This window comes from Aricia agestis, chromosome 19 (assembly GCF_905147365.1).
Source record: "Aricia agestis chromosome 19, ilAriAges1.1, whole genome shotgun sequence".
NCBI lineage: Eukaryota > Metazoa > Arthropoda > Insecta > Lepidoptera > Lycaenidae > Aricia > Aricia agestis.
The window spans coordinates 13,605,553-13,632,242 of NC_056424.1; the positions used below are offsets into that span (position 1 = coordinate 13,605,553).

Sequence of the window (26,690 nt, forward strand, 5' to 3'; positions counted from 1 at the left end):
GTTAGGATAGGTAGGATGCACACGTCGACGAGTTTACGTTTTAGGCAAAGTGGAAGGTCCCCTTTCATTAGTTCTTTCATAGACCAAAAGCTTCTGTTCTGAACTCACATATCCCGACCAAATTACCGTAACCACAACCCGGTCCGTCAACTGATTATATTATGAATGATGAATCAATTTATTCGATAGTACATTGTCATTTACCCTCTTTGTATTTAACTTTTTCCAGAACCACAGATTTGTGGAGGAGCTTTCAGACGCGACCGGCAGAGCGCAGTTCGGCAAGAAGCTCAACTTCTTGAACTCGGAGTCTGTCAAGGCAGTCGTTTTGTTGTCAGGTACATCTGCAAACCAAAAACGCTATCTTCCTACCCCTAACAAATGTCCACTACCGTGTTTTTATTTCTACTCCCTTGCTGCAATTCTTGGAATATGATCTTCGAATATATATATTTAAAGATATGAATATGCCATCTAGGGTCAAACCAGCGAAACTTGTCGAGGGAACACAGACAACATAAATCCCCTACTCAATACTAGATGGCGTGAGGTGCGCAAGTACTAGTCGAACCTTCTAGAAAAGTCCAACACTTGTTTACGTGTTTACCTGTTTATTTGTTTACGTGTTTACTTGTTTACGTGTTTACTTATTTACGTTTATTGTATACATTCGGGAAGGAATGTTCTCGAGCAGTCTAGGGCTCGCCTCAACCCACATAAATAGTCGCAGGAGGAAGGGCCGTAGTTCAGTTCGATACGAGCTATCATCAAGGCGACTTCGGAGTGAAAACAAGTGATCAATAGTGAGTGAACCAGTAAAATCTACGACTCGGCTACGACTTAGGACACTGATAGTGCTTAGTGTTTGGACTTAATGCTTAGTGTTTGGACTTAGTGATTTGTGTGAGCTAGTGTTAGTGAATAAAGTCTTCAATAGAGTCACCAGGTCTTTTTCTCCAAATCCTCGAACCCTAGCACGTAACAATATTAATTAAGGTTTGTTAAAAAAACTATAATTCTTTTTTTAGAGCCATCACAGGCGAATATTCAAAGCGTGCGAGAGATCGCTCAAAGCATGGACGACGTATTGCCTGATATCATCAAAGGTGATTGTTACTTAATATTAATAATAATTATTACTACTTCTAATCATATGAATAAAAAATAATTGTAATTTTGTTAGTCTCGCTTTAACTCCAGAAAGGTTGAACCGGTCTGCTCAAAATGCCTCCTATTTTAAGCGTTTTTATCATCAAATGGAACGCGGGCATAATGTAATGTTTTAAATTCTAGGTGTCAAAGAAAATGCTGCTAAGCGTGATGAGGCAGAGTCTCGGAAGATACTCGCTGACTTGGACGAGCTGTACTCCTTCATCACCAAGCTCTCTCAAGCTGTTAAAGACTGCGATCCGGTAAGTAGCCTTTTTATTAAGGCTGCTGCCTCCCTAAAATTAGCAGGCCCATGTCTGTCAGTACGAATATCGCCGTAAAAGACATCAAAATAACATTCAGATCAGCGCGCCTTGTACAGTGGCGGTTACGACGTTCTTAAGCACATACATTTACTGTGGTAGTTTGTTGGTCTTTTTTAAAGCTGATCGCACCTTTGTCAGCACAGCGTAGTCCGAACCGCATGAGTACACGAAAGGCGGCACGTCCGGTGCGGACGAATGTGCGAGGTTTCACATCATTTCATACAACGAATTCTAAAATCGGCGCGTTTGGCGCGTGCGTGCTGATGAATGTGCGATCATCATATGAGGGTTTTTAAAATCAGCTGCGAGATCAATAGCCCTTGAGGTAGTGAATCAATTTATTAGTCATTGCTAGTTTTTTTGAACTTTTTTTTCTTTATTGATTGTTTTCCAATATTGTTAATAATTTGTTTTTCAATAGCAAAAAATTGTTGTGCACTCCATTTTAGACAGAAAAATTTGATAATTTAAAAACGCTCACCTATTAGAGTAGGTTCACACGGCACACTCCTGGACGTTTTTTTGCAGTATAAGTCTTAACATTCATACGCCGAATGTACTGCTACAAATCGTGCAGAACAATCGACGTGTGAATGGTTCTATAAACATTATTAAATGCGCGGTGCGCCACTGTTATTTATTCGTTAAGATGTATACTGAAAAAAACGTGAAGGATTGTGCCGTGTGAACCTTTACTTCTTGAATGACAAAGAGAGAGATATTTCAGAACGACGAAGAGAAGCTGATGGCAGCACAGAATGCAGCGAAGAAGATAGCGGACCTCTCCACACAGATATACTTCTCGTGCGATCCCAAATCTAACGGAAGAAAACAGCTGTTACAGGTATTATTTATATTTTAAAATGCAATTAAGCCTTCCTGCCAAATTTTGATATATTGATCCTTGTTAAAAATAAAAATACACGTATTTTTTCTTTTATAATCACTCAGTACTAAAATGTTGAGAAATAGCTTCCGAAAGTTATCCTAAAAAACACTACAATTAATGGACACGAGTCACGACGCGTCGCCCGCCCGTGACTTACTCCCGCGCGCGCGCCTCACCCCGCTCATTCCCCCGCGCTGCGAGTGACCGTTCTGCAACGATTTTTTAAATGGGATAAAATTTGTCATTAAAAAAATAGCACCCAAAATTTGGCAGGAAGGTTTAATTGCACCCTGTATAAAAAATACTAAGAAAGATATGAAGATAGTTTAAGTAGAAACAGGATAGAGTTAAATTCGTACTCTAATGAGATAATAGATTCACTGACCTCCATTATATAAGTACACTGGACTTATGATATCCTTTGAAATGATAGCTTTTTTTGTGCCTATTTGAAGCGGAATCAGCGCCCCCAATGCGAGGGAAAAGAACTAAACCTAGAAGAAGAAGGGAAAAGAACTAAAGTCGCCATATTGGCGCTGACAGCAGTAGTGGGAATACTTGGAACTAATACTAGTTTCTACAACCAATAGCGATTAAGCGGCCATTTGCAAGTTACGTCAGATTTAGTTCTCTTCCCCCGCATTGGGGGCGCTGACTTCGCTTCAAATAGGCACAAAAAGCAGGTGGGTATCATAAGTCCAGCGTACTTGTATAATGGAGGTCAGTGAATAGACTAGAGAGAGTAGAGACCATAGACCTTTTTCAAAGGAATGTATTGAAGTATCGTTGGTAACGTAATAACTTTTTTTAAGTAGACCTCACGCAAGAGTTTCATAGAGGACGAGAAGACGGTGGCTGCACTGCGGCGCGCGTCGTTCATCACTGCGACGGACGGCGCGAGGCAGGCCGTGCAAGACGCGCAAGAAGAATTGTATGAGGTGATACTGGACATTATATGTACCCCTTTTCTAATAAGAAAATTACACAAAAAATAAGAATGACGGTGATTGTCTTTGTCTTTCGAATGACTTGTCCCGTTTTTGAGACAAGGTCTGACAAGGACAAAATGTTGTACAGCTTATGTAACTTTTTTATGATTTTAGATGGATTGAGTAATTCTTGTAAGAATTTTAATGATTGTAATCCCCGGTTTACTGGTGCCCATGTAATATGCGATGATGATATATTTAAATTAAATAATAAAGGTTAAAATTCTCAGGAATACAACGGTCCAATGCCACATGAACATGATATTGAGCGTATAGAAAACGACGCGACGCACAAACTTGGTAAACTCAACGCGGCGGTGGCACATCTACTGATAGCTCACGCAGGTAATAAAAAACTAGATTAAAATCGATCCTTTTAAAAGCTAAGATGCTATAGACATATATACGTTAATCTTGTTAAATAAACCAATTTATGACTTAATTTTTATTTGATCAATGATTTCAAATTAATAATTATTCTAGATCCTGACAATGTAGATTATGAGATGGCAGTGAATTCAATGAAGACAGTAAACGAGTACACACCGCAGTTGATAAATGGTAAGTACCAAGAAACTGTAAAAATATAAGTACTAAAGTCTATAAAGTTATTAACGTATTTGCTAATGCGGTAAAAATTCACTTCAAAAGTACTTGAACAAGAATAATTTTGTATTATGTACGTGTTAAAAGTTAATAAAAGATAAAAATCTTTTATAGATGCAAAGGCTCTAGGTTCGGCCGAAAGTGAACCACATAGAAACGAATTACTGGACAAAATACAAAAATTATTGGATGAAATGAATAATTTATGCAGCCTCATAGGAACCAACGATACAAATGTAAGTAGACCTTTGTTGATAGAAAAATCTATGCAAGTATAATAATATAGTTATTGATACTTAAGGAAATATAAATGAAAAAACCGTTGAAGTCAATAATAATTATTGTTGAATCCTTTTTATAAATGAAAGAAAAATATTAATGATCGTTGGTGATGGACTTATTATAGATAACTATATTTGGTCATTTGCAGAAGATGCAAGAAGCTGGCAACCAATACGCAAATACATCGAAGAAACTGATGTTCACGTTTGGCAAACGCAAACCAAGCCCGAAAGTAGACGATAAATGCGGCGAGGTAAGCATAATATCATTTAAAATTACTAAAATACAAAAGTAAAATTTATTTAAAGTAACTGCTACGGTTTTTGATGTCACATTATCAGCATATTCGAGCGCAAAAATATCTATAGACGACTTTTAATACATATATTTTAATAAGACGTAAGTCAGCTGATATTGTAAGGTGCTTAATATGGTCAACGATGTTTGTGACTTTTGAAACCATATTTATACTATGGCTGGCCTTGGCCATAGACGGACCGAAAATTGCAGTCGGAACCGATTACTCTAGATCGGTCGCGTTGAAAATACCGACCGCCCAAGAACTGCTCGAGCAGTTCGTGTATGCATATTATATGAAATTAGTATAGTATATCGCCGTGCAGCAATCGCATTTTGCAATCGGTTTCGACTGTAAGATGCGGTCCGTCTATGGCCGGCCTAAGATGTTTATGTCAATTCAGATCAAGGACCTTGTGATGGCGGTGGGAGACGCGACTCAGCAGCTGCTGAGTAAAGTGCAGGAGCTGGGAGCGGAGGGCGACGACCCCGACTTCGAGCGCGTGGACATCTGCGCCAGCAAGGTCGCGGACGCGGCGCAGGCGTTGCTGTCTTGTGCTGAGGTTTGTAAAAACTAGTTTAGGCAGGTCTTCTATTCTGTTATATTGATAATGAACACTGGCATAACTTATATTAGGCAGGTGAATATCTAAAATAGTCCTGTAACAATTTATGCTGTAAGTTGAGCAACAGTTGAATTCTGTTAAATCAACAAATACATATATTTTTTTAGCTGACGTCGCAATCAATTAGTGAGCCGCACTGTCAGAGTGCTCTCACAGCGGCCATCGAGAACTTGGCCTCATCTTCTCAGAGCATGTCTGCCGCCTGGAAGCCCATGGTGGAGAAACCTGGCAACAGCATCTATGGCACGCAACTGGTCGATCTATCCTTGAAGCTCGCCAAGGTTCTAGATAGCTTGAAGGACTCATATTCTAATCTAAATGGTAATACCTACTTTCTGTTTATCAATATACAAATAATAAAAAATATTATATGATATATAAACTATTTAGGATCGTAAGATCATAACATCAACATTTCTACGTAAACTCTTTTAGGTCTCATTGAAGATGATATTGGGATGACCGATGTAGAGCCGCTAAATGACGATAAAAGACGCTTGAAGTTTATAGCATCTGTTTCACATCTCAAAAAGGATATTGATGATGCTAGTCGAAAATTAGATAAACCCAACGAACCGGTAAGCTGAAAATATATGTATTCGCTTAAATAAGTGAGTGATGTTGACGACCTCTGTGGCTCAGTGGTGAGGGCGTGGGTAGCTCAAGCCGGGGGTCGCGGGTTCGAATCCCGCCGACGGAACAAAAATGTTTTCAATGTTCCCTGGATGTGTATTAAATATGATATAATAAAAATCTTAAATATATGTATAGTATAAAAGTATTAAATATATTTCCGTTGTCTGGTACCTGTAACACAAGTCCTTTAGGTACTTAGCACGGGGCCAGACTGACGTGGTGTGAAGCGTCCATAGATATTATTATTATTATATTATTATGTGTTAACGAAATTTGATTGTGAAGAAAGTTCGTGCGTAATTCATCATCGTTAATGATTCATTCTCTTCTTAGGGTTAATACTTTTCTTACGATGAATATTATGTTTTAAAAAATTCCTTAAAATATAATTTATTTTCACTCTTTCAGACGATAAGTGGTGCACCTGTTGTAAGTGTTAAGAGATTAAATCGAAGGCTCGCAGATAAGTTAGCAGAGTTAAATGCATCAATAGCAAATTTGTTGCAAGCTACAGCAGGTATAATATAAATCCACAGGTATAATCAAATGAAATAATCAAAAATTACCCTAAGATATTGTAAAAATGTATCTAAATGTTTCAGATCCTGAAAATCATGATTTGGTTCTGGCTCAAAGTTCCATTGATAACATCCGACAATTGACTGCGGAAATCAGTGATGGTAAGAATAATGATATTATAATAATAGGAAATAATAGCTATCCCAACAGAAGATATCTCTAGGGCTATAAGATGCCTACTTCAAATAGATCTTAGACTTGGATTTGTTACGATAATTTAATTACATTCCTGAGAAAAGTACTATATCAAATTTAATATATCTACAGAGGCCAGGCTACTCAATGGTAATATAAATCCGGTGGCATGGAGTGGACTAAAAGCAGAACTCAGTACAATGTTTGATGCGGTCAATGATATATGCGCTAATGCTGCCGAATATGATGGAGAGGTATTATAACATAGCAAGATTATGATACTAATTTTATAAAAAAAAATATTTAAGCTAATTACTTACTTACTTTTAGGGTTTGAACGACGCTGTTTCCAAATATGGAAAAGCATCTTCTAAGCTCGTCAAAACATGTCATCCTGAATCCTACGTTGCTCCAAACTCTATTGTAAGTATAATTTTGATGTTTAATTTGCGATATATTAATGTAATAATGGTTGTTAGTCAGGTAAACAAACAAAATGTCATTTGAAATTTTGACACTTGTGCATATAAAGCTGATCGCACCTTTGTCAGCACCGTACGCGCTGTACGCGCCCCAGAGTTCGCGAAATGCGGCGTGTACGGTGCTGACAAATGTGTGAGGTTTCACATAATTTCATACAACGAATAATAAAATACGGCGCGTGCGTACTGATAAAACAATTACCTTAATAGCCTCGTTTCTGCGAATAGATTTATATCTTATAAATCTATTTTAATTTTGAAGTTACCTTTCAGGTGGAACTATCGAAAAAAGCCTGTGATGAGACATCGCAAATGCTGATCAAAGTGAATGATCTGGCGGAAAAAGTTGATGTGGAAGATGGAAACGTGCTGGATGAGGCTGGAGCCAAACTCGCTGATACCGCACAAGCTACATTAAGAACTGCTGAGGTATTTTAGGGTTTACTACACAATAAATACACATACACAACATTTTAATGTTACTTCTACTTTTAGCAATAACAAATGATCTTTTGCAGTTGACTGCACCGACCATGAGTAACTCACATTGCCGGCAATCCATGATATGTGCTTTGGACAGCCACGCAGCCGTTTCTAAGGATTTAAATAATACGTGGCAAGACGTATTCGTCAAACAACCCGATGCTCCAATGAAAGAAGACTTACAAAATAATTATGATCGTCTGCAAGATCTTCTTAATGACATTCGAGAGATATGTTCAAAAGAAATAGGTAACTTATATTATTATTGCTGTATACAGCATGACTGGTGAGACATGATCAATACTTAAGGAGAGTACTTGATACTCGATTCTCATTATAATTATGTAATAAAATTAGGTAGGTAAGTACTTAATTTTTGACCAAATTTCCCTTTAAATAAATGAATCATGGACACTTAGTAAATTACTATGCGGCTAGCGCGGCGGCTTGCGCCCCGCGCCGCGCGCTACCCCTCCCGCGCGCGGTGTCCATGCGTTGGGTAAATAATTATTAAACTTTAACCTACATTTACTCGGTGATCAATTGATATTATTTTTTTATATTTTTTTCAACTAATATAAGAGCCAACTATCATGTATACAGTATATTGATATCTATTCTCGAGGACGAGTATATTGATATTGATTCTAAATTTTAATTTTAAGTTACTTAAAAAATTGTATTTAGGTGATCCAGAAAACGAGGCACAAAAAGAGAAGCAACGACTTAAATTCCTAGCATCCTTGTCAAATGCTAAAAATGCCATCGGGGATGCAACAAAAGACTTAGAAAATGAAATCATTGAGGTAAGAAAGAATGAAAATGAGATTACTACGTTAAAACCATCTTATGAACGACACTTGATAATTTGAATATAAAGGGACTAAATAGCTTAAGGACAAAAAAACAACCTCAGTTTTAACTTTTGACAACTTTTAGGATTATGGACATGAAGATAATATGAATGTTCAAGTGATAAGACGAGGACTGGCGGATAAACTGGCACAGTTGAATGCAGCTTTAGCGTCACTTGTTCAAGCTTCGTCTGGTAAGGCAACTAGTAAATAAGGTTTTTAACATTAAAATGGAGTAAAGAGTTTTAATTACTATTTCTGTATTATATACATATTCATGGTATTTTATCGATATCTCATTTATTATTATAAGCAGTAGCTTAAGCGCCACATTGCAAACAAACAAACTTACATAGACCAAAGACTTCTATTTAAGTAAAGAATTCTTTGACATAGACTGCCAAAATCCTTACTATTCTTTCAGCTTCGTCTTACGGCGGTTCCCAATATTTGATCTATCTCTGGTTTTGCCCTACTAGAGATAGAAATAGCTCACAATTGACATAAAATATATGTCTCTAATGTCTAATGTGAGCTATTCCTATCTCTAGTAGGGCAAAACCAGAGATAGATCAAATATTGGGAACGGCCGTAAGTTGGTAAAAAAAATGAAACACTAACTTTTCATCTCACATTTATAGATCCAAGTAATCCAGACACTGAATCAGCAAAGGTTGCTTCTGAGAACATTCACAAAGTAGTGCCAGATATAGTTGAAGGTGAGATTTTTCTATAACTCGAAGTTAATATAAAAAAAATAGTAGTAGACTATTTCTTATTGTTTTAAAATAAAAAAGTAAATAACACGTGAATGAAATGCATTTTAGCAATCAAACGCTTGCGTGGTAGTATGGATGATAAAGAGTACAAAGCTATTACTGAAGACCTGAAGACTATGCTTGAAGCTGCTCAGGATGTTTGTGACCATGATGGAAAGGTATGTATCACCTACTTAATAAAAATATGCATATGAAAGACATAAGATTCCAGTAGTTTAATCGAAAACATGAGATAAATAAAAATCTAACTTTGCAGGACTTACAAGAAGCTGTATCTAAATTGTCTAAATCTTCGAGAAGATTAATATTTACTTTCAAACCCGTGGTGAAATCGAAGAAAGAGAAGCAGGTAACTTTTTTGTAATATTTGATACAGATGATATCTGAAAATGGGTTTTAAAATAGTTTTTGTGTAGGTTCAAGATTTAGCGAATTCTGCAAGCGAGCAGACCGCAGCAATGCTCTCAAAGGTCAACCAGCTGGCGGAGAGTGTCGGTGGAGACCTGGGGCAGGAGCTGGATATAGTCGGAGCTCAAGTGGCTGATGCCGCCAAAGCATTGATCACCACTGCAAAAGTGAGATTTCCATTTCTATAATCTATGGCTACGTTTAGTTTTTTAATGTATTTAAATTACAAATCATGTTGTGATTATCAATAATTGAATCGGGTCATAAATATCTATTCCAAATTTTCTCGTAAGCGTATTTTTTAAATGTCTACTAAAATTGTAATACTTCAGCTAATCGAAAGTAAGATTTGCTTTTTTTTATATGATACTATGGATTAGTTACTCTTGTTTTAGATCACTGGACCAAGCATAAATGACGCTGAGTGCAAACAATCACTAGCATCTGCGGTTAACACGCAGTCAGCGTTAGTCAAAGACTTGGACAATACTTTACAACCAGTAGTCCAGAATCCTAAATTCAAGCATTATATGGATGATCTACTATCAGATTCACAAGGCATACAAAACACACTAGATAAATTACGAAACTTGTGTCAAGCTGATGAAGGTAAAATTGATATAGATAAATTCTCTCAAATATAATATTTAGTAAAAATTCCCAAAGAAAGCTAACTAAAAATGTAATAATCCGACAACTTCCTTCATTATTGATATTTTATTCAAGGTGAAGCAGATGGTATTTTGAAATTATCTGATACGATTATCGATCCGAAGCAACGCCTTGTATTTACAACTGCAGTATCGGTAGCAAAGAATGCTGTTGAAAATGCTCAAAAAGATCTCGAAAATATTGAAAAATCTGTAAGTATTTCTCGAATGTGTTGTGTATTAAAAAATCAAGATATTTCATATAAAAGTTATATTTCTAACCAATTCTAGGCTCCATCAAATCTGAGGGAAAATGTACAGGAAAGAAAATTGAGGCTGAAAGATAAATTAGCTCGCCTGAATGCTGCAATGGCATCACTAGTAGACGCATCTGCAGGTAAAATTTTAAAATAGCGATTGTTTTTTTACTTTCGATTGATACCATAACAAATAATAAAAATTCATTTACAGATCCCAGTAACCCTGATATTATGCAAGCAGAGAATGCTATTGAAGCTATACGTAAAATAGCCCCAGATTTAATCGAAGGTAAGTAAATATTTTGTAAAAAAATGAAAGCTTTATAGAATTAAATTTAACTTAATGAACAATTAATTTTAGATGCCAAAGCGCTACACGGCAATGTTGACGGCAGAACTTGGCAAGCGATTGTTAAGAATCTCAAATCCGCCTTAGAAGCAACCGATGATTTATGTGGCAGCCAAAACACTGAGGTAAACATGAGAATAAAACCAATTATTTAACAGAAAGCAAATGTTCCAATGTTTAATAAAATTTACATTTCAGAATATCAACGATGTACTCAACAAATTTTCTGCGGCTACCGGCAATCTGTCTCATGTCTTGGACCCCAAAGCTAGTACCGACAGTGAAAAGAAGGTATGTTTATATTTTATAATTAAAGCATTTTTTACTTCAATTCTAAATGAATTTGGCTTGAGTCTTGTTTGATTCATTAATTCACCGGTGAACGAGACACAATAGAATATCTATTGTGTCTCGTTTTGCCACGATCGACGGGCAAACCTCACATTAGCCTTTCTAATAATAACATGTTTTTTCTAGTTATTGGACTTATCCAGACAAGCATGTGAAAGCACGTCAGTTATGTTGTCGAAAGTGTATGAGCTAGCAGGAGAGGTTAAGGATGAAGATGCACAGTTGCTGGACAATGCTGGAGCTAGGGTGGCAAATGCTGCACAAGCACTTTTAAATGTCGCAGAGGTTCGTTTTCTATTTTTGTAGACAGTCATAATATAATATTATCAAAAACTAACTTTGTGAAATTGTTCTGATATGTTTTGCGTACAACATTAGATCAAGCTTGTGATAGTGATATCGATGACAGTGCAAACGTTTTAAAGGTTTTAATATTTTAGATCTCCGCACCATCTATAAATGATCCTAAATGTCAAGCGTCTGTGTCATCAGCTGTAGATAGAGAAATTTTACTAGCCAATAATCTGAACGATGTTTGGAAACCAATCGTGCAAACACCGCAACACAGTAAACATAAAGATGGTCTGCAGTATAGCTCACAAGCTGTTCAAAATACACTTGGAAAACTAAAGGAATTATGTCACGAATTAGGTAAGTGAAAGTCGTACAATGTTACAGTGAATAAAAAAATCGAAGACTATATTACAAAATAATGAGTTAATTCCAGGAAAAGATTCAGAACTTGAAGCGAAGCAGCAAATGCTGCAAAATGGTATTCTTTCGGCTAAGAGCGTCGTAGAAGATGCTTTAAAGACCTTAGAAGATACAAAGGTAAAATAAAACACTTATAATTTACTTACATAATAATAAGAAGATAATTATGTCTATCCATCCATTATTTTAAGATTTCTGAATTATAGTAGTAAGCGGTTAGTGCGTAATTTTAAACAATCTCATTATTTGAAAAGGGTCATCGGCCTGCCCCTGATGCTAACGTAAGGCAACGCAAACGAGCACTGGCTGATAAACTTGCGAAACTGAATGCTGCGCTCGCTTCTCTCATGCAAGCCACTGCAGGTAAGAATACATAATATCATACGAACGGGAAAAAGTATCTAAATTAAGAATACGAGATTAATAAATGCAATTCCAATTTTAGATGAATCTAATCCAAATGTGGAACAAGCAGCTGATGCTATTGAAACTATACAGAAGCTAGCTCCAGAAGTTGTCCATGGTAAGCAAGAAATAAAATTACAATCAAACGAAATATATCTTGTCGTATAGAAACTTAGATATTTAATTTTACACATTTCAGATGTTAAATGTCTTGACGGTCAAGTTGATGAGAACTTCATGAGAGCAATCACCGGTGACCTCAAAGTTTTGCTTCAAGCAACTAGTGATATGTGTAATAAAGCGGAAAATAAGGTAAATAACAAAAAATAGTTTTTATTATAAACATGTATTTGGTTCATCCTAAAGTTAACGACTTAGAAAAATAAAATTATTGTAATGATGTATTCTTAACTTTTATTTCAGAACATAAATGAAATTGTACAAAAACTTGGAAGATCATCTTCAAGGATGATGAATATGGTCAATACTAAGACGAACGTAAAGAAAGAAAAGGAGGTAAGCATCTCTTGAATTAAAGTCATATTTCAATCCCATCTGTTTTCTTAATTATATTTTTCTCTTCTTAGATATCAGATCTAGCTAGAGCGGCATGTGAGCAGACATCGTCCATGCTTGTGAAAGTCTCCCCTCTGGCGGAGAGCGTTGGTGGCGAGGAAGGTCAGGCGCTGGACCAGGCTGGGGCGAGGCTGGTCGATGCTGCACAACTACTGTTTTCTACGTCTATAGTAAGTGAAAATATCAGTTTCTTCTACTGGATGGACGCATATTTAGTTATGCTTAAAAGTCTTTATATACAAAAGAAGTATTAAAATTTTGTATTGCTATTTGTAATTTGTACGCATAACCATGAGTTTAATTTACGTAAAATAGCATTGTGGTTCATGTACGCTTCTCAACCGTGGTTTTTTCTTTTAAACATTATTTCTATATTTTAGCTAACAGCTCCATCAATAAAGGATGTCAACTGTTCGAATGCGTTAATAGCAGCAGCAAATAATCAGTCGTCGCTTATAAAAGAACTGGAGGACACATGGAAACCCATACTTGCTAAGAGCGAAAATCGTCGTCACAAAGATGGTCTGGACAGAGAGGCGGCGATGATACAAAACACCTTAGATAGATTAAAAGAATTATTGCACGATGGTAAGATATTAAAATTGTTATCTGAAATAATTCAAATGTAATTAAATAATTAAAAGTAAAACACCCATCTAATAAAGTAAATTAAATAACGAAATAATTAATTATTGGTAAGAAAATAAACATGACTGAAAGACAAATAATAAAATTGTATATGTTTGAACAGAACAAAATCAGCAAATTTTGTCCAATCCAGAGTTAGAAGTTTCTCAAGCTAAAGAAAATATCGTCAAGTCAGAAGCACTTCTAAATGAAAAACTTAAAAAAATGCCGAAGAGTGATCCAAGTAGGACAAACGTAAGATCCTTCTTTTTATTTCAACATCAAATAAGTTTCAAATAAAAATATAACATAGTTTAAATTATTTTCGATTAAATTTCAGGGACAGGCTATAGATGATCCAAAAACGGCACCGCAGAGGCTTTTGTTGATGAAAAAACTCGCGCAACTTAACGACGCAATGGCACAACTGGTCGAAGCATACAAGATATCAGGTATGAGAATATTAGAAAATTGCAATATTCCAAAAAAAAAAGAATAGACAAAATAAAAATGAGATGTTGAAGATATAGTGTGAATTGAATTTAAAAACGTTAAAGTTGGTGATTTTGTTGTAGACGATGAGGAACTGGATCATAAAACTGCTCAAGAAGCTATAACAAAACTAGGAAATTTGACGCAAGATGTTGTGAAGGGTAAGAAAAGTCTACTTGATTTTTAATGATACACTTTTACATTTAAAAAAGGAATATTCTAAAAAAGTTAATTTTCAGACATCATTGCTCTTGAAGAAAAAGCGGATGGTGACTGTAGTCAGCTATTAGAAGAGGCCAGAGAACTTTGTAAGGCTAGTGAAAACCTGTGTTCAAGAGTAGAAGACAATGATGTTGATGTGAGTTTTCAGAAAATATTACAAAAAACCGACATACTACATACATTCTTAAATTATTATTTTGACTATCATAATTTAGTGTTACTAATGTCTTGTTGTTGCAATCAAACCATCTCATAATCTTACTTTTAGCTCGGCCGCACATTGTCCGAAATTTCTGATCAGAAATAGTTGAACGTCCGCGCTGTCTCTTACATTTTGTACTGAACCGAGTGAGTTCGAACTTGCCGGAAGGATATTTCGGATAGTGTGCGGGGTGGCGGTCCGGCGAAATTCAACTGTTTCTGATCAGAATTCGGACAATGTGCGGCTGGGCTTAGTTATTATGTAGTTGGCGCAGTGCGATAGATGACAATATTTAAGGTACTCATTTAACAGCTCCGATAAATCGTTACGATATTCGACAGGGAATCAACAAGGCGGCTATGGACTACGCCGGACACGCTCATAAACTACGATTCATGTTCAGTCCGCAAACAAATCCTGCTCAAATCAATCAGGTAAGCATTTTTATACAAAATAACACTACACTATTTAAAGTAAAGTAGAATTAGTAATAAATTTTGATTTAGCGAAAACATAGCTATCTTAGTTTTTACGTGAAAGGAACGAGTAATTTATGCTTCTATTGCTGTTTTCGCACAAGTTTAGATACTAGATTGACAGATATTCGCTTTAGATCCTAGAGTCATCGAAGTCGATCTGCGAGAGGACGTCGCTCATGCTGTCCCGAGTGTCGAGACTCGCCGACCTGGTAGACCCGGCCACCAGCAACAAGCTGCACATCTCCGGAGCGGCAGTGGGAGACACGGCCCAGAAGCTGCTTACCACTGCTCAGGTAACCTCATACAGGAAAATATAAAATTAACTACGTTAGCAGACGCGTTAGAAATCTGACCTAAAATTATTTAAGTTTAGCTAGACACTAAGTCTAATAAAGTGGGAGATAATCTTTTTATTCCTATCATTATTTGATTTACAGATAACTGCTTCATCAATTAACGATGAGAGCTGCAAGTCCAGGTTGATATCTTCAGCTGATAGACTGCTGGCTTCTAGCCAGGAGATGGGAAAGGTGTGGAAGCCGTTGGTCCAGAACGAGGTGTGCTATCCGATAGGTCAACAGTTGTACAAGGATCAGGATTGTATACAGATTGGTATTAACCAGTTAAAGACGGCATGCGAAAAAACAGCTGGTGAGGAATATATTATCATTTAAAATTTAAATAATACCTTGAAAACTTAAACATAAATAATGCTAGAATAAAGATAAAAGTAATGAAAGAATTAATACAAAAGTACAATAATTGTCAATTGTAAGTACGAAAACTTTCAGGTCCAGAAATTCCGAAACAAAAGCCGGTGATCCCAGAAAGATTGGTGATTGAGGATTGTCCTCTGAAACAAATGGCCAGAAAAATTTTGTCTACTGTACAGGTATGTGAAGAAATACTAGCAATGTGTATACTGTATATTTATTATTTACATAATTTAAATAATATTTATGCACTATTTTTTATTTTTAGGGCAAAAGTAAGTCTGCCAATATTTCACCCCAAGAGCAAGCACTGTATGCTGATTTTTGCAATAAATTAGAGGACGCCATTAAAACTTTTGACACAGCGAACGCAAAATGCCGCAATCAGCCAACTGTAAGTTTGTTTGTGCGCTTCAAAATTAAAAAATATATAATTGGGAAATAAGGATGATAAAATAATTAAAATACTTGTTATTAAGTAATAAATAGTTTTACTAGTTATATTTACTATCTAAAAGAATATTGGTGCCACAAATAATTGCATTCATTTCAACTTTGATAAGATGATGACAAATGACAACAAGATGATAGTGGATGCGCAAGAGGTTTATTAGATAAAAGTTTAACAAAATTAAACAAAAAATGCCATTTATAAAAATTGTACACTACTAACAAACGTGCAAACAGGAAATATTATAATAGGTATAGATGATATATAAAAATAAACTGTTTTATCTTCAGGATGCAAACAGGAGAAGAGACTTAGAGTCAGCTATAATGAAATTACAACAAATGTGCCTGTTCTCCAAAGATCCAGGCGGTGAAGAGAGTTATATCGTAGACTTAACAGTAAGTAGATGAAATTTATTCATAGGCAGTTGAAGGACCTACGTCATTTCGTCGGATTAAATGCCAATTCAATGTCAAGTTGGTATCCGTTGGCTGTGTTTGACATGACTAGATCAAACTACGTAGGTCTGCACTCTGCCCCTATGAATCATCTCTAATAATGTATTATGCACAGATCACATTAATAACAAAAACATAATATATTTTTAAATTTACAGAATTATGTAAGCAATGTTACATCCGCTGCAGAAGATGTAGTAAAATCATCTAGTAAAGTCACACCATTTACTACTGACGTAAAGGTATGTTTTAAATGTATTTTTCTGTTATATTTTTGATCTTACGTTAATATAGCAAGATCAAAAATATAATAACAGGATTCAAATACATAAAAATGTTCTAAATGAGAAAATAAATACTAATTTAAACTTACAGAAAGTAAAAGATGAATCTCAGAAGATTGTGAATGAAGCAGATAACTCACTGAAAGCATTTGATGTGGAATCAGCAGAAATAACTGACGACATGCTGAAATATGACTTGTTTGGTAAAGTAAGTACGAACATTATTATCAATGTTAGTAACTTACTGAAATCCTGGCAGAAGCCTGGCTTTTATAATTTGCAGCTGTAGCATTTAGAAAAAGGCTACAGCTGTAAATATGAGGTTGAAGACTGTTAACGCTTCAAGTTAGATAATAATACAATATTAATATCTATCAGTATGGTAGGCACCAGTATAGTACCGACGTTCAGAGAACATTTGAAAAAAAAAATGTTCTGAATAAAAAAAATTGAATTTGAGTTCATCAAATAATGTTTTAGTCATGCGAAGATCGAGTCAAGGTTATGACTGAGGCTGCTTTCGAGATACCAGACAGCAAGCGGAAGATTGAGTTACAGGAAAAGATACAGAATTTGGCGGAAAATATAGATCTACTGAGGTAAGTTTTCTGTTCAATACTAACAAACAAAAGACATTATTTTAGACAAAAACTAGATTAAAACAGAGAAATATAATTTTGATAAGAAGTAAATCATAATGTGAATGTTAACAGGTTTGCATCAAAGTGCAATCTATCAAGCGCTATGGGAATATCTGTTGACGAGACGTTGGACAACCTCACAGACATTGAGAAGCATATAGAAGACATCATTACTTCCATATCAGGAATTGCTGAAGGACGGGAGGGAGACGTAAGCATTTATTTTATTCATACTCGATCACATACTTTTTAAAGTACTTGATAATATTAACTAATAAATAGTTTTACTACTTATATTTACGGTCTAAAAGAATATTGGTGCCACAAATTATTGCATTCATTTCAACTTTTTTTAAATTATAGGCGAAAGAGATGATAGTGGACGCGCAAGAGGCTCTAGTATCATCATTGGTGTCTTCAGACAACATTCCAAAAGCCTTTGCAGAGTACGCTCTACAGATGAGGAGTGCGGTACAACCCGATGACAGGTATGTGTTACAAAATCAACTAAGAAAGCAAGATATAAAAGGGCTAATAACGATCAAAAACGAAAATAATTGAACTTTATTTTAGGTGCTATCAAAAACAAAACAGAAAATCATATTTTTTAACGTAGATAAAAAGTAATAACAAATTAGGTGCAAAAGCTTTAAAGAAAAAAAAATAACTTTTGACAGGTACAAACGTAAACTGAAGGATCATCTCAAGAGACTGGCTGATCTGCTAAAGTCTCAAGTAGCGGTGAGGGGTAGGATGGTGAACACATGGCAGGATATTGATGGGCCAGAAACAACGGCCATCACAGATAAGATCATCCAGGTAAAACGAGCAAGTTAATAAGAAGTGTCTGCGTCGTCGCCCACTATTTGTGTTCTCAAAATCCATTCTAGCCGATATAGAATACGGTCTATTTTTCCATGAAACGTAGTCGTTTCTCTTACTGACTCCGTCAAAATATATTGCTATCTCACCTTTATCGCGTAGTTACTTGTACAAGTTGTCTAAAAGTAAAAGAGACAACTATTGTCTGTCTTTAAATTTTAAAATCTTTTAGGAGCTGGACAGTTTCAACACACTCGACGGTGATACGAAGCCGGAGGACTCATTGGCCGCCAGCAACGAATTCAAGAACCTACTGATGGCCAAGAGCAACAGGATTAGCGGAAATAATGAGTATGTACCATCGAAGAAATTGATTCATAGGTAGTTGACAGACCAACGTCCTTTGGTCGAATTGTGTCAATTCATTGGAATTCGTGAACTGTGAACTGGGTTTTAAAAAACGCTACCAATTTATGTAGGTCTGCCATCTGCCTATGAATCAACTTCTCTGATTGTATTAAAAAAAAAATACTGCTTAACTCCTTTGTAGTTTGTCTTATATTGTATTCTTTAGTAAGCTTTCTACTCTTTAATACACCTACCGTACCAATAAGTACTGCTTTAATCTAAAGCTATCAAACATGCGTCGATCTTTTACAAGGTACTTTTTTGTGTGCAATGAAAGAGTTTTTATCATACCTGCGTCTCTTATTTTTCCCTTTCTCTGTTTGAGAGACTCAAACTCAATTTTTTTTATTCAGGATTTTTTTTTTCACTACTGGTACGTGACTGGTACCTATCACCGGTTTGGGACCTAACCCAGCGAGAAGGACCGGCGTAAGAAACTCGTAAACCCCTTTATGTTTACGTAATACGTTCTACCTTTTTTTCTATGCAGGGATCTGCTCGAGAAGTTCCGTAAGCAGGTGAACAAGGTGAGCATCGACGCCAACACGCTGGTGCTGAGCTGCCACCAGCCGGACTCGCTCGGCCGCTGCCTCAACCTCGTCTCCGAGTCCGCCGCCGCCGCCGCTGCCACCGCCAGGTCGATTAGGACTGAGGTGAGTTAACTTGGAGTTGACTTGTTTGCGTTGTTCTTTAGTTACCTTTGCTGGAGTTTCAGTTTTTTTTATGAAATAAGGTGGCAAACGAGCAAACGGGTCACCTGATGGAAAGCAACTTCCGTCGCCCATGGACACTTGCAGCATCAGAAGAGCTGCGAGTGCGTTGCCGGCCTTTTAAGAGGGAATAGGGTAATAGGGGAGGGTAGGGATGGGAAGGGAAAGGAATAGGGGAGGGTAGGGAAGGAAATAGGGTAGGGGATTGGACCTCCGGTAAACTCACTCACTCGGCGAAACACAGCGCAAGCGCTATTTCACGCCGGTTTTCTGTGAGAACGTGGTATTTCTCCGGCCGAGCCGGCCCATTCGTGCCGAAGCATGGCTCTCCCACGTATAATGTAATTTTACGGGCCTTAGTGCCCCTTGACCTATTGGTTAAGATTTAGGAGTCTAGACGCATTCGATAATTTCCACGGCGAAATTTTGCTGATTTTAGTACACACAATTTTGAAATAGATACTCTGACTCCTGAGCAAACGATAGTTTGTAAGCTACGGAAAATATTCGGTTACCGCGCAATCAACGAATTTCTTTTGAAATTGCAAGAAACAACTAGTAAATTATAAATTAAAGTGTCAGTGGTTTTGATGCTAAAAATGATTCTATTGTTTCAGAATCCGATGACCGAGAAGCAAATACAGGACGCGGCGCAGAACATGTGCAAAGCGACGTACAGAACAGTGAAGGTGGCGCAGTCGCTTCAGCGTGTAAGTATTTCACTTTATGTTCTAAATGTAATGCTTTAAAGCAATTAATAAATGCTCCAGTTATTGTAATAAACTTGGTTAAACGTGTTTATTACCATAACTAGATACTTTGATAATGTTATTTTGACACTTGCGCTTATGGCTCTTTTTCAGATTTTTCTATCGAAATAGAAAATGAGATTAAAGTTTTCTTACAGACTGAAAACAAAGCGGATGCAAGACGAAGACTCCAAGATGCGTGTAAACAACTCAATGAAGCTATCAACAGACTTGTGAGTTAAAAACCCCAATAATAATATTGTCTATGATAAGTATTCGCTTCTAGATATTATTATTATTTGCTTGTTTTGTCATGACACAGTGTTAAAATAAGTGACAAGTCCAAAGAATGATCTCACTAATGTAGCGGATAAAACAGCGCACAATCCTAATTTGCATTGTTTAGATTTCTAAAACCGACGCGATATATACCATATCAGAAATGAGCTTCGGACTGGCTGGTCAAAGCAAATCGATCGGATCTCTTTTTGTTGCTTGCCAACTCCCACCTGGTTTTTATTGATAAAGTCAAGGATAAATATAATAAAATAAAATAAATAAAATAAAAATTGTTTTATTTTATAATATTATATACTACCGTCCATCAGGTCCGTACGGTGTCGGCGGGCGGCAAGGAGCGGGGGGACGACGAGGTGTCCCGCAACCTCCACATGCAGGGCGCCTTCCTGCGCGCGCGCCTGCCCTCCAACACGCTCGGCTACAGGGACTGCCTGGAGGCGCTGCAGAACCAGCACGACATCATACGTGAGTAGAGCAGAGAGATCACCTGAGTCATTGGACGTATTCCGATTATTCGGTCATTTACCGCTCCTTCTTTGTCCCTTTTCACATTTTGCGAATCATTTGAACATAATTGTGATCGTTGTTAACGATGTACCTATGTTAACAATAATGTTATATTCGTTTGAAAAAGACATGACGTCGAGAATTAATAATGTATCAGTGTACGAAAATGAACAGTCTCAGGATGATCATGATCATGACCAGATCTTTTAGGAATGGTCTTCCATCATTGCTGTCAGTTATTTAGAAGAATGTTTTTAATTTGTTGTTCCTTTTTTAGAGAAACTGGGAAGCAACGAGAAGATGACGAAGGCGGAACGGACGGAGTCCCTGAACTACATCACCTCCGCCATATGCAACGCCACGGAGTACGCCACACAGACCGCTTACTTGGTAAGTGTGTGTGAGGCTTGTATCATCAAATACATTGATTTATAGGCAAACGGTTAACCTGCGTTACTTGGTTATGTCAGCTGGGTTTGACATTCTCGAGACTCGACAAAATTACGTAATTACGTAGGTCCACCATCTGCCGTAAAATCAGCTTTTGTCCTAGTCCTACCATTCCATTTCAAACCAACTTTGAACCCATCAAACCGACATGTTTCCCTGATGAGGAAAAATATATATTTTCACGGATTCATGATAAAACGTGTTTTAATAAATTTTAATCAGCTGGGTCAAGTTTTAATGACATATTTAGCGACGTTAACTCAGCCATACTAATATTTTAGCTGATGTTAATATACAAAACGTAAAACCAAAGCAAGTGCATCTAAATGTTTCTCAAACCTATAAATAACCAATTCTTGCAGTTGTCTTTATCGAAGCATGACCGAAATGTCATAGAGCACGGGCTGGCTGACGTCAACCGTCTGAAGAAAATAACTGCGAACCTCCGCGCTGAATGTATGAAGATGCTGTACTGTGGGGACGCTGAACAGGTAATGGACAGACGGACGGATAGAAGGATGAATGGATGGATGGATGTATGATAAGTAATTTTTTTTTCATACGTTATCTTATACACTGACAATAAGTTGTCTTTCAGATTAAACATATAAAGTCTGAAATCAGTAAGCAAGCAGACGCTCTACAGAAAGGTCTTGAAGATGATAACGAGAAAATACAAGAAACACTTAGACCTGTTCTGAGCGAAGACATGAAGATGTTACAAGCTGCTGTGAATGAACTACAAAATACGATTGACAGCAATGTAAGTAAAGCCTTGTCATTTATTTAAAAAACTTGCGAAGTACCCAGTATCACTCTCATGAATGAGATAAATCTAATGTTAACTCTTAAGCACAAATCGGACAAACTACTTAAGCTCTAGAGCGTACCAAAATATACAAGAAGAAAAAAAAACATCTTCTGATGAGTCTGTTAAAAACAAAGTCAAAATAAGTCCTGAATTGTCGAAAATTGTGGATAAATAAAGATATTATGGTAAGCTAAAACTAGTCATAATTTTCAGGATAATAATAACATGGGATCAAGGATTAAAGGAATATGTAAAGTGATAGATGGCAGTAACAGAATAAATGCAAGCATTGAGAAGATTATCGAACCTCAGGTCTCTAATCAATCTCAAGGCTCCAGTCAGGATATTATTGATAATACTAGGTAAGTAGTAAAAAAAGGAAAAAAAATGTATGTAGTAGTCCCATAGATTTTCGATTGATCGGTAAAGCCAAAAACCAGTATAGTCATAAGTCATTTCAGTTCTTTTCATTGTAGATGGGCCTGCTTTGACTAAAAGTATAGTAAGGAAGATGAAGAAAACACTCGTGTCCACATTTACTCTTCCTTTTGACTCCGCTGTAGAATTGTGTTATTTTCTAATAACCTTTCAGGGACTTGGTGACAAAGACGTCTGCGTTGATCAAGAAAGCCTCGTCATCAGATGACGACGTCATGACGTGGGTGGTGTTCGGCGGACCGGATGTCATGAAGACCTTCGACAAATTGGTGCAGTGTGTCAGGTAATGAAGGAACAGAGAATATGTTACTCAATGCTTTTAAGCTAGAGGCAGCATCAGCGTAGGCAGTAAACAAAAAGTTTTGTTCGACGTTCAACAACGTCTGCCAATATTCTGATATGACGTGTGCACCATGTCAGGTTTTGGTCGGATTATTTACTGTATGTGCCAGTTGCGCCCCCTGCGTAATATTCCAATTAATGATGTTGTGTAAAAACAATAGCGGAAAAGTATTTTAAAACTTGCGTTTTCAAATCAGCTGTATGGTCAATGACCTCAGTTGAAAAGATTTCATTTTTTGACTCAAGTTGTTTGCAGTGCTTTTAAAAGCAATTGTAACACTAATTTGTTTTCTCGTGCAGGCAAAAGGGGGTAGATGCTGATTTGATTGCTTCAGCGAAACAAGAGGTAATGTGGTCACTAATATAAAGAAGAAATTACAACTTTTTAAATATTTTATTTTAATTTATTACATCTACTTTCAGGAGGGCCCATTGAAGAGTTATATAGAGACACAGTAAGTAAATTATTTTAATCTGCAAAGTAAAATATGAAGTAACTAGACTAGATGAAGCCCGCAACTTCGTTGCGCCAAATCTCGTTTATCGCGCGGGAACCGTACACTTTTCCGGGACAAAAAGTAGTCTAAGTCCTTTGCCGGGACTCGAAGTATCTCCATACCAAATTTCAGCATAATCGGTTTAGCGGTTTGGGCGTGAAGGGGTAACAGATAGACAGACAGACAGACAGACACACTTTCGCATTTATAATATTAGTATGGAAGTATGAATTGTTGTAAAGACAAGACCGCAAATCAAAAACGTCACATTCACGGTTATGAAACGTCAGTTCTATGGAACGTGAAGTGTCGCGTCGTGTCGCTGCCGCGTAGTGTCGCGTAGTGCGGTGAAAATGGAATCTAATATCGTAACAATTTCAGAATCGACCTCGCCAAGAAATGGTTGCAGCGACCTGCTTCAAAGCCCGAAGTTAAAGAAGCAGGCATCAAAGCCATCAATTATACTATCGAGATAGCTGATAAGGTAAATAATATACTTAGTTACTCCAAATAACCTAACCAGGGTACCATTTCAGACACAGTGTAAAATTCTAGTTAAGGCTACATCAGCTAGTATTTTGTATACGCGTAGTGCGATACGTCATTAAATTATTTAATGATGTATCGCACTAGGTGAAAGAATATTTGTGCCCTAACTTTGTTGTGGGGGAATTAGTTAAAGTCATTTGGAATTTGAAATCCCAGGTGACAGAAGATCTGAATGAACCTGAGAAAGAAGACATGAAGCAGGTGGTAGCTGAGAGCAAACAGTTGCTGGCCGAGTGCACACAGAAGTACAACAGTGAGAAAGCCAGGTAATATAATACTAAAGTACAATTAAATACAATTTATGTTACGATGATGATATTTTTACGTCTGAAGATGAAAGCTTAGATGCTATATTTAATTTAGGTCCAGGTGTAAAGCAAGTATATTTAAATATAACAAAATAAAATGCTAAAAAATAAAATTAATCTAAAATTATGTCACAGGTTTATAAAAGAGCATACAAATGTTTTCAAAAATGATTTTAAGCCTGTATATTGTATAAGGTATTCAAACAGGAGTATTCAAAGTAGTCCGACAATTTGAAAACATTTTGTTACAGTCTATTACTGGAAAGGCTGAAAGAACTGAGGAAGATGTTGGAACGTGGCGTAGTGACGCGAGTTGTGGAGGACTTCCTACACGATGACCACTTACTTGATATGGAGACTATGGTGGCTAAGGAAAAGGGTAAGCAGTAACATTTCAAGTTGAACAAACTCTTAATTTAATCCGTATGGCGTATAATATTGCTATTTCGATCTTGATGCAAATGTTGAAGCAATATAGCGCTACTTTCGTGTCCCAGTTTAAGTAACCCTTTTTAAAATCTCTCTCTATTTGATGACCGCACTTAAATAAATAAAATCTCAAGATCATCACTTTCTTACATAATTTTTGATTTTTCGACTTAGCATTGGTAGTTTCTTCATTGTTTATGATACAATCTTAAACAATCATAATCATTGTCTCAGACGCGAGCAGACGCAAGTTCATCCTGGAGCGTAAGCTGGCGGAGCTGCAGGCGCAGCTGGGGAAGGTGGCGCAGACCGGCCGCCTGGTCGCCGACACCGGCTGCCTGCAGAGCAGGAGGGACCTGCTGGACACTACACACAAGGTAACATCTCAGACGCGAGCGCTATTAACGCTATCATGGGAATGACTGTAAAATTAATGAACTGAGTCGATGTTATTTGTAGTCTTATCAATGGTATATCATTTTGTCTTGTCATATTGCCAAAAAGCGTGATCTTTTCAGCGTTTGTGCTTGTTACCTCTCTTATTCATTTTCTTTATTCGTTTGTAATAATTGTAAACTTTATGTTATATTGCGGATACACCCAGAATGCACGACGTTCATGGTAAGAAAATTATCTAAAATATCTTCAGCAATAACACTAGAAGATGAATGTAATATTTTTTGATGCAGGTGGAACTCCTCGCGCCGTCGCTGGTGAAGGCCACACAGGAACGACTAGAGTCACCAGAAGACAAAGTAAGTCAACCTATTATATAGGTCGGAAAGAACTATAATTCCATGGGACGTTTGCAAGTCACTGGCGACTGTTACTTCCAAAGTAACAAAAGGAACCGTGCGTGGTGATATGCCTAAAATTCTAGAATGTAACAAACACGGGAACGTGCGCCACACCTACAAATTAATTTTTAAAAGATATTTGATACCACATAGTTCTTGCATGGTCTTTTTTATGAGTATGATGTCTGCTTAAAAACTCTGAAACCGGGCATTATAGATATAAAATATTCCAGGAGGCGGTAGAGAAGTACATGCTGCTGGTGGAGCAGTACGCGCAGATGATCGCGTCCATGCGAGACTTGTGCGACAGCGCCGTCGATCCCATAGACTTCGTGCAAGCTGCTGGTATGGTTATTTGATAAGAGACTTAAATGTAATTTAACTTTGTACTTTATTGTTATTTCTACTAAGCGTTCCACAATCCACATAATAAGGATTTTTAGATGTTTCTTAAAAAAAACTTCGTTTACTTAAAGAAATAAAGAAGTCACAGAAAGAAGAAGTGGGGGTAGCTAAAGAGCTTCCTTAAATTCTTTGGACACTGATCTTGATTCTGAAAACTATTCTTTGATTTATACAGGGGAGACCATGCAGAGGATAAAGGAGGATGCTAGTAACGATCCAAACACCGGTAAAATTACATCGAGGATGATTTTAAGGTAAGTTTGACTCCGTCATCTATGTCAATGTAAGAATTAATAAAAATATAGAAAGATAGAGAGAAAGGGACAGAGAAAGAGTAAAGTAACCAGTCTTTTTAACTGAAGGTTTTGGTATTCACCGTATGACACTCGCAGTGCTAAAAATTCAGCTGATATTTTATTCCAGGCTAGGCAACCGTGTAGTAGACGCTGGCATGAACTCGGCTGAAAGACAAAAGGATCCGGAAATGCAGACTACGCTGACCATCATCAAGAAAACCATTGAACTTCCTAAAGCAGATGCACAGGAGACGCAAGACGATTGGAAGGCTATATTTGCTGAGGTAAGGGGTTTCACCAGATTCAATAATAGTCACAAAGTCAATGATGGGGCAGTAGGAATCCATATTAAAGAAAATAAGTACGCAGTTTTAGATAAAAAATTAATGGTACAGTAGTAGTCTTCTTTCCAGGAAGATGAATACGTAATGTAGCCCCTAGAAGTAGAAACACACAATGTTTGAAACAAACAATGTGT

At 36.8% G+C, this 26,690-nt stretch overlaps 1 protein-coding gene across 2 annotated transcripts in view; it reads left to right on the plus strand.

The window, feature by feature from the left end:
- The window catches only part of LOC121736336 (talin-2-like), a 46,270-nt gene that overhangs the window by 14,935 nt on the left and 4,645 nt on the right, over positions 1 to 26,690 (plus strand). For both annotated transcript variants that reach the window (XM_042127453.1, XM_042127454.1), the window contains 75 exons: positions 230 to 338; positions 1,029 to 1,106; positions 1,294 to 1,412; positions 2,203 to 2,319; positions 3,180 to 3,302; positions 3,584 to 3,698; positions 3,837 to 3,914; positions 4,074 to 4,195; positions 4,390 to 4,494; positions 4,943 to 5,101; positions 5,272 to 5,485; positions 5,600 to 5,742; positions 6,209 to 6,317; positions 6,403 to 6,480; positions 6,647 to 6,768; positions 6,845 to 6,937; positions 7,270 to 7,425; positions 7,515 to 7,728; positions 8,167 to 8,285; positions 8,419 to 8,527; positions 8,975 to 9,052; positions 9,161 to 9,270; positions 9,369 to 9,461; positions 9,529 to 9,687; positions 9,916 to 10,129; positions 10,247 to 10,383; positions 10,462 to 10,567; positions 10,642 to 10,719; positions 10,792 to 10,904; positions 10,978 to 11,070; positions 11,257 to 11,415; positions 11,571 to 11,781; positions 11,858 to 11,961; positions 12,099 to 12,207; positions 12,290 to 12,367; positions 12,449 to 12,561; positions 12,673 to 12,765; positions 12,837 to 12,995; positions 13,206 to 13,413; positions 13,577 to 13,707; positions 13,793 to 13,904; positions 14,028 to 14,105; positions 14,184 to 14,302; positions 14,710 to 14,802; positions 14,982 to 15,140; positions 15,285 to 15,498; positions 15,639 to 15,739; positions 15,829 to 15,954; positions 16,302 to 16,409; positions 16,628 to 16,711; positions 16,845 to 16,961; positions 17,234 to 17,352; positions 17,467 to 17,605; positions 17,758 to 17,882; positions 18,072 to 18,213; positions 18,449 to 18,567; positions 19,115 to 19,277; positions 19,952 to 20,044; positions 20,242 to 20,316; positions 20,692 to 20,848; positions 21,168 to 21,280; positions 21,703 to 21,831; positions 21,939 to 22,103; positions 22,365 to 22,513; positions 22,744 to 22,872; positions 23,232 to 23,277; positions 23,355 to 23,386; positions 23,810 to 23,912; positions 24,134 to 24,243; positions 24,537 to 24,664; positions 24,949 to 25,091; positions 25,404 to 25,469; positions 25,745 to 25,856; positions 26,092 to 26,170; positions 26,340 to 26,496. In XM_042127453.1, coding sequence (XP_041983387.1) covers positions 230 to 338; positions 1,029 to 1,106; positions 1,294 to 1,412; positions 2,203 to 2,319; positions 3,180 to 3,302; positions 3,584 to 3,698; positions 3,837 to 3,914; positions 4,074 to 4,195; positions 4,390 to 4,494; positions 4,943 to 5,101; positions 5,272 to 5,485; positions 5,600 to 5,742; positions 6,209 to 6,317; positions 6,403 to 6,480; positions 6,647 to 6,768; positions 6,845 to 6,937; positions 7,270 to 7,425; positions 7,515 to 7,728; positions 8,167 to 8,285; positions 8,419 to 8,527; positions 8,975 to 9,052; positions 9,161 to 9,270; positions 9,369 to 9,461; positions 9,529 to 9,687; positions 9,916 to 10,129; positions 10,247 to 10,383; positions 10,462 to 10,567; positions 10,642 to 10,719; positions 10,792 to 10,904; positions 10,978 to 11,070; positions 11,257 to 11,415; positions 11,571 to 11,781; positions 11,858 to 11,961; positions 12,099 to 12,207; positions 12,290 to 12,367; positions 12,449 to 12,561; positions 12,673 to 12,765; positions 12,837 to 12,995; positions 13,206 to 13,413; positions 13,577 to 13,707; positions 13,793 to 13,904; positions 14,028 to 14,105; positions 14,184 to 14,302; positions 14,710 to 14,802; positions 14,982 to 15,140; positions 15,285 to 15,498; positions 15,639 to 15,739; positions 15,829 to 15,954; positions 16,302 to 16,409; positions 16,628 to 16,711; positions 16,845 to 16,961; positions 17,234 to 17,352; positions 17,467 to 17,605; positions 17,758 to 17,882; positions 18,072 to 18,213; positions 18,449 to 18,567; positions 19,115 to 19,277; positions 19,952 to 20,044; positions 20,242 to 20,316; positions 20,692 to 20,848; positions 21,168 to 21,280; positions 21,703 to 21,831; positions 21,939 to 22,103; positions 22,365 to 22,513; positions 22,744 to 22,872; positions 23,232 to 23,277; positions 23,355 to 23,386; positions 23,810 to 23,912; positions 24,134 to 24,243; positions 24,537 to 24,664; positions 24,949 to 25,091; positions 25,404 to 25,469; positions 25,745 to 25,856; positions 26,092 to 26,170; positions 26,340 to 26,496 — 9,132 coding nt within the window. The remainder of the gene's footprint in view (positions 1 to 229; positions 339 to 1,028; positions 1,107 to 1,293; positions 1,413 to 2,202; positions 2,320 to 3,179; positions 3,303 to 3,583; positions 3,699 to 3,836; positions 3,915 to 4,073; positions 4,196 to 4,389; positions 4,495 to 4,942; positions 5,102 to 5,271; positions 5,486 to 5,599; positions 5,743 to 6,208; positions 6,318 to 6,402; positions 6,481 to 6,646; positions 6,769 to 6,844; positions 6,938 to 7,269; positions 7,426 to 7,514; positions 7,729 to 8,166; positions 8,286 to 8,418; positions 8,528 to 8,974; positions 9,053 to 9,160; positions 9,271 to 9,368; positions 9,462 to 9,528; positions 9,688 to 9,915; positions 10,130 to 10,246; positions 10,384 to 10,461; positions 10,568 to 10,641; positions 10,720 to 10,791; positions 10,905 to 10,977; positions 11,071 to 11,256; positions 11,416 to 11,570; positions 11,782 to 11,857; positions 11,962 to 12,098; positions 12,208 to 12,289; positions 12,368 to 12,448; positions 12,562 to 12,672; positions 12,766 to 12,836; positions 12,996 to 13,205; positions 13,414 to 13,576; positions 13,708 to 13,792; positions 13,905 to 14,027; positions 14,106 to 14,183; positions 14,303 to 14,709; positions 14,803 to 14,981; positions 15,141 to 15,284; positions 15,499 to 15,638; positions 15,740 to 15,828; positions 15,955 to 16,301; positions 16,410 to 16,627; positions 16,712 to 16,844; positions 16,962 to 17,233; positions 17,353 to 17,466; positions 17,606 to 17,757; positions 17,883 to 18,071; positions 18,214 to 18,448; positions 18,568 to 19,114; positions 19,278 to 19,951; positions 20,045 to 20,241; positions 20,317 to 20,691; positions 20,849 to 21,167; positions 21,281 to 21,702; positions 21,832 to 21,938; positions 22,104 to 22,364; positions 22,514 to 22,743; positions 22,873 to 23,231; positions 23,278 to 23,354; positions 23,387 to 23,809; positions 23,913 to 24,133; positions 24,244 to 24,536; positions 24,665 to 24,948; positions 25,092 to 25,403; positions 25,470 to 25,744; positions 25,857 to 26,091; positions 26,171 to 26,339; positions 26,497 to 26,690) is intronic.